General features: G+C 41.0%; 1 protein-coding gene across 1 annotated transcript in view; it reads right to left on the bottom strand.

Annotated features, from left to right (window-relative positions):
* Chn1 (chimerin 1) overlaps positions 1–17,946 on the bottom strand; it is a 152,037-nt gene that overhangs the window by 110,259 nt on the left and 23,832 nt on the right. The window contains exon 2 of the mRNA XM_060390437.1: positions 2,710–2,748. Within this exon, the coding sequence (XP_060246420.1) occupies positions 2,710–2,748 (39 nt within the window). The remainder of the gene's footprint in view (positions 1–2,709; positions 2,749–17,946) is intronic.

Below are 17,946 nucleotides of genomic sequence, written 5' to 3'. Positions count from 1 at the left end.
AAGAGCAGCTGGTACTCTTAACCTCTGAGTCATCTCTTCAACTCCTGCTTTCATACTCTTAATTCATCTTGAATTGGCTTACTTCGTCAGCAAAAAAACCTATTACACATGTCTGTTTTTGTCTGTAAAATAAGATATGCTGCCTTCTTTGTCAATAAAATGTTCTAGAAAGTACTGTCACCTATAAAACTCCAACTATGACAGCTGAGTCAAGATTTAAATATATTTATATTAGAACTAAAGTAAATGTGATTTGAGCACACATTCTACAGTTTCTGGTTGTAATTAGTAAGCATTTGCTTGGTCAGCAAGAAAATAGTAAGATACTCAAGTAAGAGTAAAGGGGTGATAAACTCACACAACAGAACTGACAAAGGTTTCACCCCTGTGTTTTTCCTAACATTAAATTGTGTAGTTATTTTTAATTTATTTCAATACTTCTAATTGCCCAAAAGGGCATGATTCTATTACTTGGAGGGAAGTTTTTAGATAAAACACCTCCTAAAGTAGTATGCAAAGAATATATGTATTTGGACATTTATATCAAATACCAGCAAATTTAGACTCAACAGTACACCTGTGAGAAGTTTCATTTAAAAATTATTCACAGAAGCCAGGTGTGGTGGCACAAGCCTATAAACTCAAAACTTGTAAGTTGGGGCAGGATGATTACCATGAGTTCAAGTCTAGTCAGGGCTACGCAGTGAGCATCAAGTCAGCCAAGCCTGCAGAGCAGCCATGAGCCAACTCTTTTCCAAAATACAGATTTAAAAATCACACACAATAAAAAGGTCTAATTAATTCAGGCATTTTCCCCTCAGGTTAGAGCTCTGTTGAATTAAAACTCACTTGAATTAAAATTGATAATCATGGGCTGGAGAGAGGGCTCAGTGGTTAAGCACACTGTCTACACTTCCAAAGGACTTGGATTCAATTCCCAGCACCCACATGGCAGCTCACAGCCATCTGTAATTCCTGCTCCAAGAGATCTGATACCCTCACATCAATGCACATAAAATAAAATTAAATAAATTATATATCTTTTTAAAAAGCCAGGTATGGTGACAAATGCCTTTAATCCTAGCATTCAGGAGGCAGAGGCAGGTGGATCATTATGGGTTCGAGGCCAGCCCGGTCTACAAAGTGGAGTCCAGGACAGCCAAGGCTACATGAAGAAAAATGCCCTGTCTCAAAAAAACATAAAAATAAAAATAAACAAAATAAATAAGTAAAAAAATTTTAATTAAAAATAAAATAAAATTGTCACTCAACTTATCTGTGGAACGTCATTGACTAAATCCAAGATGACAGGAATTTAACATATTTTGTCATGTTAGAAGTGTCAATGCTTATATGATTATTAGTAAATTCTCAGTCCTGGCAATAATAACAATCAAATTCAGAGATCACAAATTAGCATCTTAAGAGGCAAAAAATCAGCTCACATATGGTTTGTTTGCCTTTCAATTTTGTTTCAACAAAAGTAAAACAGGAAATTCCTGTTTCTTTCTCAAAACAAACAAACAAACAAATGCCTCAACGATGACACCAACAGATCCAGAGTAGTCCCCGACAACAACAAAACAGAGCTAGTTCGGAGCGGAGGCCTTCAGCACCTGCCTCTGCTTCCCTGAAGCCCCCACAGCCCGCTCACCTGCCCATTTAAGAGTTTAGTTTATGTTTGTTTAAGAAGGGTACTAAACTCAATCCTGATTCCCTATTGGTTACTTTTAAGGTTTTTATGTTTCTGTGTTTTCATAAGTTCAATTGACCCTAAAGTGGGATATTAACTGTCTCAAAGCCTCCCAGTAAGGGCCAGCGCGGCTCAGCTGGTGGCCGAGCCCAGCAGTCTAAACTGAGTTCTGGGAACCTACAGTGGCGCAGGAGAGAGCCAACGCCTACAAACTGTCCTCTGACTTCTGTAAGCATGCCATGCCAACACATCTGTGAGCACACAGACACACATTCATACATGCACACCAAAGTAAGTGAATAAAGTGTAACTTAAAATATTTCTAAAGATAGAATCACAGTAAAAGATTCGTTTCTTACAGAATCTTACAGTGAAAGGTGTTTATATCCCACTACGCCCTACCCAAATCCAACATCTACAGCAACTTGCAGCATTAAATCACTCATTTAAGTTTAAAATATATAAATAAGAAAAGTAAAGTACAAATCAGCTAAGTTTTGAGGTTTTTAGTAACTAAATTTAAGCCACAAAGAAAGAGTTTGAATGCATTGTTTATCCAAAAATATGTCAGCACAACTGTCAGCTACACACACACACACACACACACACACACACCCCTTGTATACCTTGAAAAAAAATTAAAACCATTCCTCTTTTACCTCCTTTCACTGATTTTGTTTTGCTAAGATAGACCCCTCGTTCATCATTTATATATTCCTTTGGTCACAGAATCAAGATGAGAATAGTCAAACTGCTTGAATTCTTAGTTTCTTCATGTACTAGCTTTATCAGCTGTTCCAAAGAGTCATCTCAAGTTCCACTGCATGAAATTCCACTGCATGGAATTCCGTACACTAAAACACATGAGCTGCCCGCCAGACATTCAACCACACAGAGCTGTGTAGAAACACAATTTACCATAAATACTCCTTTTATGTTAATCCCAAACTTGTGAATAATTACTTTACTTACAAAAACACTAGAGTCCATATAATTAAGTTTATGTGTATACTTACAGTAAGATTTCCAAACAGGAGGTCTATATTCATCGGTATCTGAAAGAATAAATTATTAAATTAATATTACTGAATAGTTCTGTTTAAAGAAGACACTTCAGCCATTAAGTCACTCCGCACATAAACTCGCTGTGCACTATCTACCCTACTGCTACGTACTAAAATGCACTCGAATTTTTTTAGCCTTGATCCTTATTTTCTTAAAACACTTTGAAAAAAAATATTCAAAGAAAATCATGGTATCTGCTCAGCTGCACAGTTGATTTTTCCTTTTCGTAATCATTTCATATGGCCACCAAGTAATAGCCAATATAGCCTCTTTATTTAGGCTTAATGCTTATTTTGCCAAAAAAATTCCTCAGATCACTGAAATTTTTCCTCTCCAGTCCAATCGACTGCATAATGTTAACCTTCACAGATGTTTCTCTGTTTTCCCCCTTTATTTGGGGGGGAATTCTGTACAAATAGTTAATTACTAACATGAAGAGAGGAGAGTGTAAGGAACAAATCCTAGTCCTCAAATGTCCCAGAAAATTAAAACCAGGAAATGAGAAATGCTCCCATGGACGAGAATGTCCCCAGGGACCAACAAAGAAGAGGATGTGAACATCTGCTCTTCAAGTCTATTTCCCTCACTCAAGTTTAAGGAGGCAGTGGACAGAGATGAAAACCCAGGCACATGAGAAGAAGGAGATAAAGTAACAGAGACAGGCAAAGGGCCAAGTGTACTCTAGATTCTCCCTGACCATGGATAGCTAAGGAGTCGCCTGCCAGCCAAAGCCTCTGCAAGACTATAGAGAAAAATGAACATCACAGAATAGTTCTGGTGTGGAAAGATACGGTCAGTATTTGCTGGCTCTGCTGGCATCTAAAATGAACCCATTAAGCAACTTGTCTCCAATGAGGCAAGAAAAATCCTGGAAAGTTTATTGAGGTTAAACCTGACACTGAAGTAAAAATGATCACAGAGTCAAAACATTCAGCTTTCAATTCCCAACCTTTAAAATGCAGCAGCACACGCGGTTTATGATGTGTTACTATAAATCATACAAACACTGTGCTAGAGGCACCTAGCAAAACTACCAACACTGGACTTAAGACATAAAATGGGAAACGCTTTGAGTTATGTGGAAATTGCTTAGCAACCTGGAGAAGTATTAAAATACGCCTGCTTAAAGAACAAGAAAAAACTGCATAAAGAAATACATACTAAGTCACACAACAAGTAACAGTTGACTGTCCTTCTTTGCCATAGTACCATTGGATAAAATATCCACACATTGAATTTGCAAGAAATACTGAATCACAGCTCTTAGGAGAAGTAAAGAGACCAGTTTCTGGGTTTCTGACCACAGCATTGTCATCAAGCAATCAGAACATAGCTCTGTTTTGTGTTTCCCTTTAGAAATGTCTTAATATACACCATTGACTGGCTAACCCTGAATCTAGTCCTCCACATGAGTTCTATAAGCAGCTTCTGACAGGTGTAATTTCGCTCTGAGTGTATCACAGCCTTCTCATTTCCAGGAACACCACACAGCGTTGCAACACTATGCAAGGAGACACAGGCATTTTATCCAGGAAAAAAAATCACTAACAGAAATGCCAAAAAAAAAAAAAAAAAAAAAACCAAACAAACAGAGCACAAAGAAATGCTTTACAAAAGGAAAGCTGAATGAGGAGGAAAGGACTGTCTAACCACGACTGCGCATAGGCAGATTACAGGGCTCAAATGTTCACAGTTCTAGGTCACAAATGACCTAGAAAATGTTGAATAATTGCTTCAGAGTTACAAGCAAATGTTTGTAAGCAGGCAAGCTTACAAATTCACATTCTGTGAATTATGAAGACTGACTATAAATAATAAGCAGTTACTTAGGAAACCATCCAGTTGAGGTGAACTTTAAAAAATGGTAATTAATAGGGCTAAAGAGACGGTTCAATGGTTAAGAGCACTGGCTGCTCTTCCAGAGGTCCTGAGTTCAATTCCCAGCAACAGTATTATGGGACTCACAATCATCTATAATGAGATCTGATGCCCTCTTCCGTCATGCAGGCATACATGCAAATAGATCACTCATAAAAACAAACAAACAAATAAATACTAGGTGTGTTGGCCCACACCTTTAATCCTAGCACTCAGGAGGCAGGCAAATCTCTTTAAGAGTTTGAGGCCAGCTTCGTCAGCATAGCAAGTTCATGGCTAGCCAAGGTACACACTGCTACCCTGTCTCAAAAACTAAAAATACATTTTAAAAATGATAATAAAAATTTAGGCTGAAATAAAATCTTAATGTGATATGTAGAAACACATACATATCTGACTAAACTGATGACATGATGCACATGGTATGGTGAAGGGAAGGATTTTTTTTTTACTGTAGATATGAGAGAGAGAGAGAGAGAGAAAGGGAGAGAGAGAGAGAGAATAACTGAAGGCACCTAGAAGAATCCACAGCAGAAAAAAAGTATACTGAACATGGCCAAGGTTTCCTGCAAGAGAGAGAAGGATAGCAGGGGATGGAGAATAGAGAAAATAGTGGAAGAAGTAGGAGTTGGGGGAGCTATCAAGAAGAGTAGGGTTAGCTATAGAAGGGAAGCCCATGGGCTGGAGGAAATTTGGGGGAGGATGTAAAAAGGGTTAGGATGCCAGCATGGACTTTGAAATAAGCAACAGGTCCTTGTGATACTGAGGATCCTGGAGGCCAGCCTGGGCTTTGACATGCTAATACAGCCCTTGTCTCTTCCATCAGAGGTTAAGAAGACTCCTTTTGATAGATGGGAACCAGTTTCACAAGTTTCTGAGGCACACTGGCTTTTATCTAACCACCAGAAACCCTCCTATAGTCTAGATCAACATCATCTGCATATTTGGACTGACTATTGGGGTTTGAGAAATTGGAGTTTCTTTTGGAGCTGACAATATGGACATATGCTGTGGGATTAATTATATTAACTTTGCTTGAATGAGACAAAATCATAATTCATTTGCATTTTTGAATACTAGGAAAGTCCTGCTTCTAACTATTCATTAACAATACATAAGCACTGGTAATTTGTCATTCATTCTTTAGGAATATGATGAGTAGTCACCTCAGTGCTCCTAACAGCAGAGTATAAATTCACTATCTTGATACGTATTCATAGTCCATGTCTTAGGGTAACTACTGCTGTAATGAAACACCATGACCAAAAGCAGCCTTTTGGAGGACAGGGCTTATTGGCTTACATATTCTAAAGCACAGTCCACTGAGGGCAGCCAGGGGAGGAACTCAAACTGTGAAGAAATCAGAAGATGGGAACTGATGCAGAAGCCATGGAGTGGTGCGGCTTCTTCCAAGTTGCTTGCCTGGCAACTTTCTTAGAGAAACCAGGACCGCCAGCCCAGGGTGGTACCACCTATACAGGGCTAGGTCCTTCCACGTCAATCCTTAATTAAAAAAAACTTAGCCACATGCTTGCCTCCCGCCTGATATGGAGGCACCCTCTCAATTGAGGTCCCCTCCTCTCAGATGATACTGGCCTGTGCCAGGCTGACCCCAAACTAGCCATCACAGTCCGTGTCTTGGCCTCCTTGTTGTACTCTGAACTCTGAGCCACCCAATGGTCTACTGTGTATAAGATGCCACATGAGGCAGAGAAGAGAGAAGGCACAAATCCAGACTGCACCCCTTATGTGACTGACTCAAACAGTGAACTCAACAGCCTAGCTAGAGAGCTAGGAAGGCATGTGGCATGCTAATGAAGGGTTGTATCTATGTGTATCTATCACAACACAGCCTCCAGTTCCACCAACCCCAGGACTTACATAACAAGCAACCAGAAGCTCTACATTGCACAAATCAATGACTTTTTGCCAAATTACGGAAGGGATGTCCCCAGCTTCCCATCCTGTCTGCAAATAAGCAAGTCCTCGAAAGTTCACAATGCTTCCGAGTACTTACTTAACCTCTGTCCCAGTGCCTGAGGGAGAGCTGGATCCCTCTAACCTGTTTTACAGCCTCTTCGATGTACAGATGTATTGCCAAAGTCATGGAGAAATGGATTTTGCCTTTAGCTCACAGGAAATAATCTGGGCTTGCCCTGGAATACCCAGATAGTAGCAATGAAATTCAGGATACAGCTTTTGGATGATACCAGCTGACCAACCACAAGGGTACTGATGACCCAAGTATATGTGGGAAGGTCCCATTAAAGTTCTGAGTAACTAGATAAGAAGAGCTTCTCTTCTGGGTAGAAGCGCTTCCTATAAACTGCTACTCAAAAATGAAGGAACAGTAAGTGTTCTCACTCAGGACAAGGGGCAGCAAAAGCTCCACCTCTGTATTTGCCCTGCCCCTGCTTCAAGTACTTCTCCTGTCTGGCCTGGACTTAATCTATATTCTCTTCATGGAGCAAATCACGATGGCTGGTGTTAGTTCAGTGGGTAGGACGGTGATGGCCTGTGGTGGGTCTCTCAGGCCCTGAGTTGCCCCCAACTCCTACGGAGCCATGTGCTATAGCATGCAAATCTTGAGTCTCAGAACTCTTGGCCCTTACGGCTTAGCAGCTCCCAGATCCTAAGCCCCCAGGGCCCACAGCCTCTCATCCTTATCTCCTCACAGCGCACCCCAACCTTCTTCAGTGCCCCTCCTTGTCTCAGCTGCCTTAGCTCCCTACAGTTTCTGTTCTCTGGAATTTTCCAGTCAAGTTCCTGCTGCAACAGCTGCTGGCACATCTGTCGACTACAATCACTCTCCTCCCCTCCTTTTCGTTGTCAGCACCTAAGCCTGTCCTACAAGAACAAGGCTCACAAGCAAGCGAGGAAAGCCCACTCAGGAGAAGGCTTTTGTTGGACCTCTTGTTTTAACACCAGTGAGCTCTGAAGGGTTCCTCCCAGCTGATTCAGTAAGTGAGTTCAATGGAGACAGGAGGGTACAGTGGCATGCAAATGAAGGACGCAAATATGCCAATCACAATAAGCGTCCAGTTCTACCGGCCTTTCATAACAACCAATCAGAAGTCCTACAGTACACCATTCACTGCCTTCTTCCCAAGTGTGCCCCAACTGTGTTGTCTCCCGTGTGTGTGTGTGTGTGTGTGTGTGTGTGTGTGAGTGTATGCATGTGTGTGTATCCCAGTTCCCATCCTGATTGAGGAGTTCACAGTGCTTACCAGCACCCTAAGAAGAGTTGGATCCCTGTTATACAACCTCTTCATTTATAGGATATTGCCAAAGTCAGGAATAGCAGTTTTTTGGGACCCTAAACTCTTATAGGAAAAAAAAAAAAAAAAAAGGAACCCCTTAATCATTGATTTCTGACTGGGCAGTAGTGAACACACTTTTAATCCCAGCACTTGCAGGCAGATCTCTGTAAGTTCGAGGCCACCCTGGTCTACAGAGTGAGTTCAGGACAGCCAAGGCTACACAGAAAAACCTGCCTTGAAAAACAAACAAACAAAAACAAAACAAAAAATTGATATCAAGTTCGGCTAATAAAAGACATACACTCCTGAAAACTAACCTTTAAGACGGATTAATTGTATTTTAATTTCAAAAATAAATTTAATTGATAAAAGAAAACATTTTCAGTAAAAAGAGATGCTAACTGAAAATGGCAGCTGATTTCTGTGCTTCCCGGGTGGGACAGGCCTGACGCAGCCTACTGCAGATGCAGCCAGTGTGCGACCTCAGCCTCCGGCTCACCACATTGTAAGTAAGAGCGGGGTAAATACTTGCAATCCTGAATTCACTCAGTCGTTGGTGTGACCCCGGCCTCGGTCTGACAGCATCCTATGCTATCAGAGTCATACAGTAGCTGTCTACCAACAGGGCAAAGTTGGTCTTCATTTCTGGCAAATAACTACAAGATGGTACAGGGTGAGCTCAGTGCCACCAGGCCTTGATAACCTGCAGCTGACAGATGTTGTTAAAAGATGGCTGAATTTTGAAGAATATTTGCTTCAACGATCTCATTCATTTTATTAAATACAGCTCTGCGTACTTGCACATACCATGTCTTACTCTTTGGTTTAAACACTCCTCAAGTGAAGTTAAACTTGCTAAACCTTCCATTTGAAAGAGTAAGTGGTCCATTGCAGAACAGAATACAATGCTGAATTTAGGCTGCTTTTTTTTTTTTTTTTTTAATGTTCAAACCAAACAACTTTTATACCATAAAATAGATATTCTTTAAAAAGACACCATTCAGGCTGGGCACAGTGGCACAAGCCTATAATCCCAGAACTCAGGGAGTTCGAGGCAAGCCTGGTCTACAAAGGGAGTCCAAGATAGCCAAGGCTACACAAAGAAATCCTGTCTCAAAAAGTCAAACAAACAAAAGACAACATTCAGTTTTAGATAAAGTTTACACTAGTAATTCATGAACACTTTAAACATTTTAAGTATTTTCATTTAGTTTACCTCTGATTTAAAAATTATTAATTTTGACTTCTGTAGTACTATTTACAGCTGGGATGTAGCTCAGATGGTAGAGCCTGGTGTTCTTAGGGCCTGGGTGTGGGCAGTGTACACTAAGTCTTACTGAAGCCCATAGAGATGTGGGCAAGTGAGGAATCAGTGGCTCCTGGCTCCTCCAAAATCCTGACCCGCTGCACACAGTGTTGAGCTACCAAGGGCACGCTAGTGAAGCCCCAAAATGGATTTGAGGTTAGGGCAGTGGCTGATTCCTGGAGGAGACCTTGCCCTTCCCCTATTTCCCACATTTCCTTATAGTCACACCAACCTGACTGAATATTACTGGTGCTTGAGGCGAGCATGGGATGGTCTGATTGGCCTTCAACCGTTGAAAGGCTGTTACACTGGACAATAAAGTTAGACCTGCACCTTGAGTCTGGTCTCCGGAGTCTGATTCCTGGGATTCTCCGTGGGCTCTGTCAACATTCACCCTCTTCCCCGGTTCCTGATCCCCACACCTGGGGTCCACCCCAGCACCACATAACCACAAGGTGGTATACACCTATCTTTCCAGCACTGGCACTGGGCAGATGGATGCAGGAGGGTCAGCAGGTCAGGGACTGTCTCAGCTACACGGAGAATTGAAGACCCACCTGGGACACAGGAAACCCTATCTCAGTTTTAAAATAAGAACAGCAAAGAAAAACATTGCATTTCTCCCCTGCGATGTACTGATGATGAGTTCCTGCCCACTTTCACCCTGTTCCACACAGTATCTGGACATGGCAAAATAGTGATATGAGCACAAAACTCTTGTAATAAAATGATCATTCAGAACAAGGGCATTGAAACAATAAATACCAAACATGTGTTTGCTGTTTTACCGTTAGTGCTTGAGAGAGTCACAAAGAAAAATAAACCTTTACAAGAAGTTTCCTGAAAATCAATTCACTGTAAATAAAAGGCTTTTAACAGTACACACAATTTAAAACTAATGAGAAAGCATTTAAAATTGAGCTTTGCTAAATTTCTAGATACTTCACATCTTGACTGCACCTTTTTCCTAGAAAATGATTCAAACTGTGGAAAAAAGACATTCCAGTTGAAATCATTAAAATTCAGGCTGCAAAGCCATGGCCAAATTAGGTCAGCTAAATCATCCTTAGAAGTAGCCAAACCAATTAAACCAACAATTGACAAGCAGGACTTCATAAATCCCCAAAAAATCTTCTAAACAACAGACCATCCTGGAACTTCTCTAAACAACAAAAGAAGCAATCAACTGGGCAGAGACGAAGGCCACAAATGGGTGAGAATCTTTGCTAAGCTATCTATCTGACAGAGAATGAAAATCCAGAACATACAAACAAACTCAGAAAACAAAGAAATAAACTAAATGGATGGCCTACTCAGCTGGGACCTGAACAGAGTTCTCTAAAGTAAAAAAAAAAAGCTAAGAAATATCTTTTAAAATGTTCATTTTCTCTAGCCATTAAGAAAATGCAAATCAAAATAACTTAAAGATTTCATCTTACCCCAGTCAGAATGGCAAAGTTCAAGAGAAAAAGAGGGGATGAGGGGAAAAGGGAAACTTCATTCACTGTTAGAAGCATTGCCAACTGGTGCAGTCACTACAGACAACAGTGTACAGAATCCTCAAAAAACTAAAAATAAATCTGCTACATGACTCAGCTATACCCCTCCTTGGCACGTGCCCATAGAACTCAGCATCTGTTCCACTGGTTCAGCCATGTTCTTTGCTGCTCTATTCACAATAGCTCAGAAGTGGAAACAACCTAAACGTCCTTCAATTGAATGGATAATGGAAGTGCGGTCCATAAGGCTGGAGAGTTAGCTCAGCAGTTATGTGCACTGTTGCTTAGCCAAGAGGTGGTGGACACCCAGCATTTATGAGGCAGGGACAAGTGATCTCTAAGTCCAAGCCTAGCCTGGTCTACAAAGCAAGTTTTGGGACAACCAGGGCTACACAGAGAAATCCTGTTTTAAAATACCAAAAAAAGAAGAAAGAAAGAAAGAAAGAAAGAAAGAAAGAAAGAAAGAAAGAAAGAAAAGAAAAGAGAAAAGAGAAGAGAAGAGAAGAGAAGAGAAGAGAAGAGAAGAGAAGAGAAAAGAAAAGAAAAGAAAAGAAAAGAAAAGAAAAGCAGCAGCACTGGCTGTTTTCCCAGAGGAACAGAACTCAATTCCTGGCATCCACATGGCAGCTCACAACTACCCGTAACTCCAGGCCCTAGGGATCCAACAGCTTTTCCTGCCTTATGCTGGCACCAGGCATATATGCTGGTAAAATACTCATATACATAAAATAGCAAAATATTTCTTAAAAAAAAGAAAGTATACACTATGGAATACTATTCAGCTATAAAGAAAAATGAAATCATGAACTTTTCGGGTAAATGGGTAAGTTTAGAAAAAAAAAATCATACTGAATGAGGTAATCTAGACCTGAAAGATAAACTTTGCATATTTTCTCATACCTGAGACTCCTGGCTTCAAATCTTCAGAAGTGAGTACATATGTAGGCATAATATTGTTGTGTACTATGTAAAGATTCAAATGCTGACCTCTGTGGCCCCAGTAACTGGCTGTAATCCTTGTTCTGAGAACCTCCTGTCTCAATGTTTGCTTCCCATTTGTCCTCTGATGTGCCAATAAAGCAGCTTACAGCCAATCACTGAGCAGAGGAGAGAATAGGGCTGCACTTCCTGTAAGCCAAGGGAGAAGAAGATAGAAGGAGAATATAGGAGATTCAGCCACAGGCAGAGGCCTAGGAGACATCAGGAGAGAGCAGCAGACACAGAGAAAGCCATAAAGTGCAAGTATTTCTGGGATTTACAAAGGGAAGAAGCCAGATTAGCTTAGCGTGTTAAGAACAGAATAACACTGCTCAGTTGTTGTGCCATAAAATTTATTAAATAAATATAATAGCTCAGTCTCAATTTTTTGGGTGCTAGCCGGGTTAAAAGAGAAACACACAATTTTAAAACTACCACTAACATACATATCCTAGAGTAACTACAGAAACCCAGAAAGTAAAAAAGTGACCATTGCTGGGAAAGGAGACTGGAGACTAGAAAGGGGAATAGCAGAGTAGAAGTGATCTGGGGGGGGGATGAGAAAAATTGGAGATGAGCTCTAATTAAGGAGAGGGGAAATAAATACAGAAGAGGGAGGAAAGAAGGTAGAGTAACAGTAAGAATGCCTGAAAACCTCTTAAGAATTCATACTATTAACTATTTACTTAAAAAAAACCCACACCTATGATGCATGTATGTGTATAAGTAAATATACATACATAGTTTTAATGAACTTTTCTAATCTGGGGTAACAGTGCTTCCTCCAAGACCCAAAGACCACTTAAAACTCCAACAACAGGCACAAGAAACCCTCTTCTCAATTGTCAGTCAGGGTTGCCCAAGAGGCTCCTAAAACTTCACTGCTATTGCCTTTGGTTGCCTCCCAGAGGTGGAAGGCACATTCATATTGCTGAAGACACCATATACTTCAGATACAGGGCCCTGAGGCCTCTGAGATGGAGCTGACTTGAATGCCTCCTCCGGAAGAGTTAGCTCAATGGCACCAGAAGGCCCATGCAAACATCCAAAGGAGGAAGGCAGCCAACAGTCCTACCCAGCTACGACACCAATCAACCACAGGAAAGACCAGCATGGCGTGCATGACGACAGGTGCAGTAGTGGTATGCAAAGACAATTTCTAACTGTACTTAAGACTCACTCAACAAGAGAGAAACCAGACCTGGTACTGGAACCATAGCCAACTACCTAGTGAGGTCACAGATCTTGGAGGAGAACCTACAGCCACCACTTTACTAAATTAGCATAATCCATAACTACACTCTAAACATTTGTCCTTATACTTACAGGCAAGTGGAGTCTTCAGCGCTCATCAAGGAAACTCCTATTTGCAACAGATGGAGACCACTACAGAAAACCACAGCCAATCCAAATGTAGTTATGGAACCTACCCAATGGTCCCACCCACAAAACCTTCGTGCACCTAAGGCTCAGGGAACACTGCATAAGAAGAGGCAGAAGAACAGTAAGAGACAGATGATCATGACATTTGCTATGAGACTGAGTCTTCCAGTATTGTCAGAAACTACACTTATGAAGTCTCACCTGCATGACAGCCTAAACGTGACCTGAACAAGGACAATATCAGAGACATGCTAAAGTGGATGAGGGGTGTGTGAGAGACACTGACAGACGAAGGACAGGGACAGGGACGGGACAGGATGGGGACTACACATAATGAAGGACAGGTAACTAAGGAATGCTGACAGTGGGAAAAACAGTCTTCCCCAGGGAAGAGAGCACATCAACTGGTTATCCAATGCCAAATGGTCAGCCTGAAAACATACTTCAAGTCTATACATTATACAGACCAAGGAATATATATGTATATGCATATATGCATATAACAACAATTAATTAAAAAAAGGCTATAAATTTGATAGGGGCAAAAAAGGTACATGGGAGGGTTTGGGAAGGAAGAAATAATGTCAAAACTAAAAAAATAAGTAACCAAATCACTTAAAACTGTTCCAACTTGAAAATTGATGTGTCATGATCCAACTGCAACAGAAATTATATATTAATCCCCAAAATGATCAATTTTTTTTTGTTTTTTCAAGACAGGGTTAAAAGGATTATTTTTAATTCTTCAGAAAAAAGTACACACCGAGTGTTGATATGTTAGGAAGAAGGGAGGGGAGGTGGGATGGAGAATCTGAGATGGTACAACTACCATGCTCACAGATATGACCTTGTCAAAAATCTCCAGAAATAAGCGTTTTTAAACACTCTGTTCAGCTCCTCAGCAGAAGACACAGCCCAGTCCAAAAAAGCTTCCTCCTAAATGTGACCAAAGCTTAGAAACTGCTTTCCACAACTGCAGCTTGGCCTTTCATTCAAGACCTCAGCAAAGCTTCCTGTCACCAACTTGGCAGAGGCAGCCAAAAGACCAAACAAACAAAATCCTTCTGTCTTGCAATCCTTTCCATTACATTTTTGGAAGCAAGAAGCCATAACATACAGCTCAGCTCTATGAAGAAGAAGGGGTCTTTTTTTTTTTTCCTAGATACAACTCATATCTCTGAGACTTTCTCCCCAAAGTCTCAGATTTTTTGCTGATTTCTGATGTTTGTCCTAGCATCTGGCATACTTACAGAAAGTCCTCAGACTTGCTTGCCCAGTTTCTAAAGGACACTTCAAGAAGAAACTCAACTCCTGCCAAGGCTCTCTAGTATCTCAATATTCCCAACAGGCTGCCATATGGACTGTACTGGATCAGCAAAACACTACCTTTAATAATACGACACCCTTCCCGAATTCCTCTACCCCTTATCATCTAAGAATGCAAAACTCATCCACTCATGGCAATAGTGTACAACCTCTACTCTGCATCTCACATGTCTAAAATGGAAATGCAGTAAATTAATATTTTATTAATTTCCTATATTTGACTTTTAAAATATAGCATATTTTCTATATTACCATAATAAAAATACTTCTGATGAACACATTTTCCAAACACAGCTTAGACGTTACTATCTATAGCACTAGAAATCCCAGGTATTAAAAATGTAACCCAATGAACACTATTTTCAACATTTCTGTTGCCCTAGTTTGCCTCTCTGATGCTGTGATAAAGCACTAACCAGAAGCAAACTGGGGAAGAAAGGCTTTAGCTGGCATATAGGTCATCATAATCCATCACTAAGGGAAGTCAGGGCAGGAACTTGAAGCAGGAACTGAAGCTGACCGTGAAGACTGTCGCTCACCTCCTGACTGCTCTCAGCTTGCAGCACCTTTCTTATACAGCCCGGTCTCACGTGCCCAGGGATGGGCACACTGAGCACACTGGACTGCCCTCTCCTGCATCAGTTAGCATTCAAGAAGATGCCACAGACCAATCTGACGGAGGCGATTCTTCAGCTGAGATTCCTTCTTTTTGTCTAGGTTGGTCGAGTAGACAAAAACTAAGACTTTTTGTAAATACAAGGGGTTTTTTTCCCCCTAGAAAATAACCAACTAAAATTAACTATACATTTGCTGGTGTGCTTCCTTATCATCCAAGAATTCTCTTTCAGTCATCTCAACCCTCATCTCTTCAGCAGACAGAGTATGCACATTCTTTCTTCCAATTCATCCTTTTGGACAAATAATTCCTACCCCACACCTCTATACGTCAACATAGTTTTGTAGCAATGGCCCACCCAGAGCCTTGCCCTTGAAGGCCAGGTCCCCACACAAGGGTACAGCAACACAGTGTGCATTCTTCTTCACACGGTCATAGAACTCCCCAGCGAATCAAGCCTTAAAACAACCTCTTTCAAAGCCTTCCTACAGCACTGTGTTCAAGTCTCATGAGGCCCAGTGCTCAGAGAGCAGAGGTACTAACCCTTACATGAGAGCTAATGGGGAAAGCAGAGCAGAGGATCCTGACGCTAAGTGGCATCGTGGGGAACTGAGGTAAGAAAACGTTAGAGCATTCTTCACCTTGCAATAATTTCTACAAGCATTGTATTTCAGTTAGACAACTCAGAGAAAGCCACACAGTCACGAGGGGGTTAAAGCAGACACTAAAAAACTACAGAGAAGTTTGTTTTAAATTACATGTTGCAGAGTCAAATATGGAACAAAGTGAATAAAACCAAAGTCAGATTTGTCAACCACAAATGACCAGAGTTGGATAATTCTACGTAAATGCTAAACATACCAGAGTATAATAAGATGCTCAGTACAATTTAATTAACTATACTTTGCTCAATGATAGTACAGGGTATCAAGATGTAAAAAGTCTTGGAAAAGAGAATTTGTGTTCTAAATTGACAGGTGCTTGTTTTTCTTTCTTTGAAGGGAACCAGGGCACCATAGATCTGAGTATGGTGTCTTGAGCTGACATATGCATCCAACAGCACCTATACCAAGCATGTAATGACTGGGCTGTCTTAAAGCAGTTCCTGAAGCATGAACACATGATGAAAAACTAACTGCACATGTAAGCACAACAAAGAATCCATGTTTCTCAACTATAAAATCCCAATGTTCTGAAGAGTGAAAGCATTTTACACAACTCATTTGGCAGTCAACACTTGTCTGACTTGAGCCCACAAGTATTTTTATAATGCTTTGGTACTATACTAACTGGTGGTAAAAGCCTCACCTCAATGGATTTGAGAATACTCTTATTTTTCTAATTAAATGTGACTGATAATCAGTTTCACTTATATGTGGTTATTAATGTGTGACTAAAGACGAATGCTTTAGATGCTGCTGGGGTATTACAGTGCGCAGACACACACACACACACACACCTATATCCTTTCTAAAGTCTCAAACACCCTGAATTCTAACACACTGGCCTCTAGGGTTTTGGACTGGGGATTATAAATGTGTTAAAGTTATTAATAGTTATGGCTGATCATGTTAAACATAATCAAGACTTGCCCTTCTGCTGGATTATTTCCAATGGTAATAACAGGTAATAAAAGGTAATCTTCATAAGTTACAGAAGTGCTACTTGGTCTTCAGGTGGGTTCCCTAACAACTGGAGTAGGGCTGTCTCTGACTCTGCTGCCTGCCTCTGGTGGATCCATTTCTACTAACTGGGCTGTCTTGTCTAGTCTCAACAGGAGAAGATGCTCCTGGTTCTACTGCAACTTGATATGCCAAGGAGGGTTGATACCAATAGGAGGAAAGAAGAGGTTAGTGGGGGAGGGGAAGTGTGAAGGAGGGACTGGAAGGAGGGGAAGGATGTAAAGTAAATAAACTAATGAAAGAAAACAAAACAAAAAACTTTCTGTTACTGTCTACAAAGACTGCTATTTTAAAGGGCTGTGATGCAAGGCATTACTTGATAACTTGCTAGAAATGTAGAATCCCAGAACTGAGCCCATCTGAGTTAGAATTTTCATAAGACCACGTAATGTGTGTGGACAGTTTTGAGAAGCATAGCCTGCAAGACCTGAGGAGGTGTGCCCTCTTGCCCCAACAGTCCACTGGCTTCTCTCACGCTTGCCCACCTTCTCCAGCCTCACTGTTCATCAGCTGCGGAGGACTGACATTTACCAGCAGCCTCCTGAGCCTGCAGTGGGTTGCCATGCTCTCGCTATGGGAGGCTCCATCCCTTGCTCACTTTTTACTCAGTGAGGCTTCCCTGCTCCTTCATCTGAAAAGTCAAAATGCCGAGACACCTGCTGTTCTCTACTATGCATTAGTGTAGACGCAATGGGTGGGGAAAACTGCTGGCACCTCAACCCCCAACAAAGCAGTAAGTGTGCTACAGCTGCCATCACACACTTCAACCCCACACACTCATACCAAAAAAGGAAAAAAAAAATACTGGCCTGATAGACAGAGGACGTTCCAGGACAGCCAAGGCTTAGACAGAGAAATCCTGTCTCGGGAAAGGGGGAGGGGGGAGCGCGGACGTACATAATTTACCTAAGAATGTCCTGATGAATTATTGGTTTTACTAAATCTCAACTCTGAAGATACAGATTTTTATATCTTATGTGAGAAAATGGGAACTACATAAGTACATCTTCTACCTGGATACTGAGTATGATGAATAAAGTAACAAATATAACAATCTTGAATAAAACACATAGGAGGTCATCAGAGTTGAGAGCTGGTAGCTGCAAATGTCATAAACACCACTTCTCTTGAAAGAATGGCTGGCAAACTATGACTAATCAAATGTGGGCATTTGATAGATATTTTCTTAAAAATGAACGAAGTAAGCTTGTCATTTCAACAGAACTGACAGTACTTATTACTAGTCACAAAACTGAAAGC

The sequence above is a fragment of the Meriones unguiculatus genome, chromosome 8 (genome assembly GCF_030254825.1).
Source record: "Meriones unguiculatus strain TT.TT164.6M chromosome 8, Bangor_MerUng_6.1, whole genome shotgun sequence".
Taxonomy (NCBI): Eukaryota; Metazoa; Chordata; class Mammalia; order Rodentia; family Muridae; genus Meriones; species Meriones unguiculatus.
Note: the sequence above shows the minus strand (reverse complement) of the source record. Positions and strands in the feature narration are given on the sequence as shown.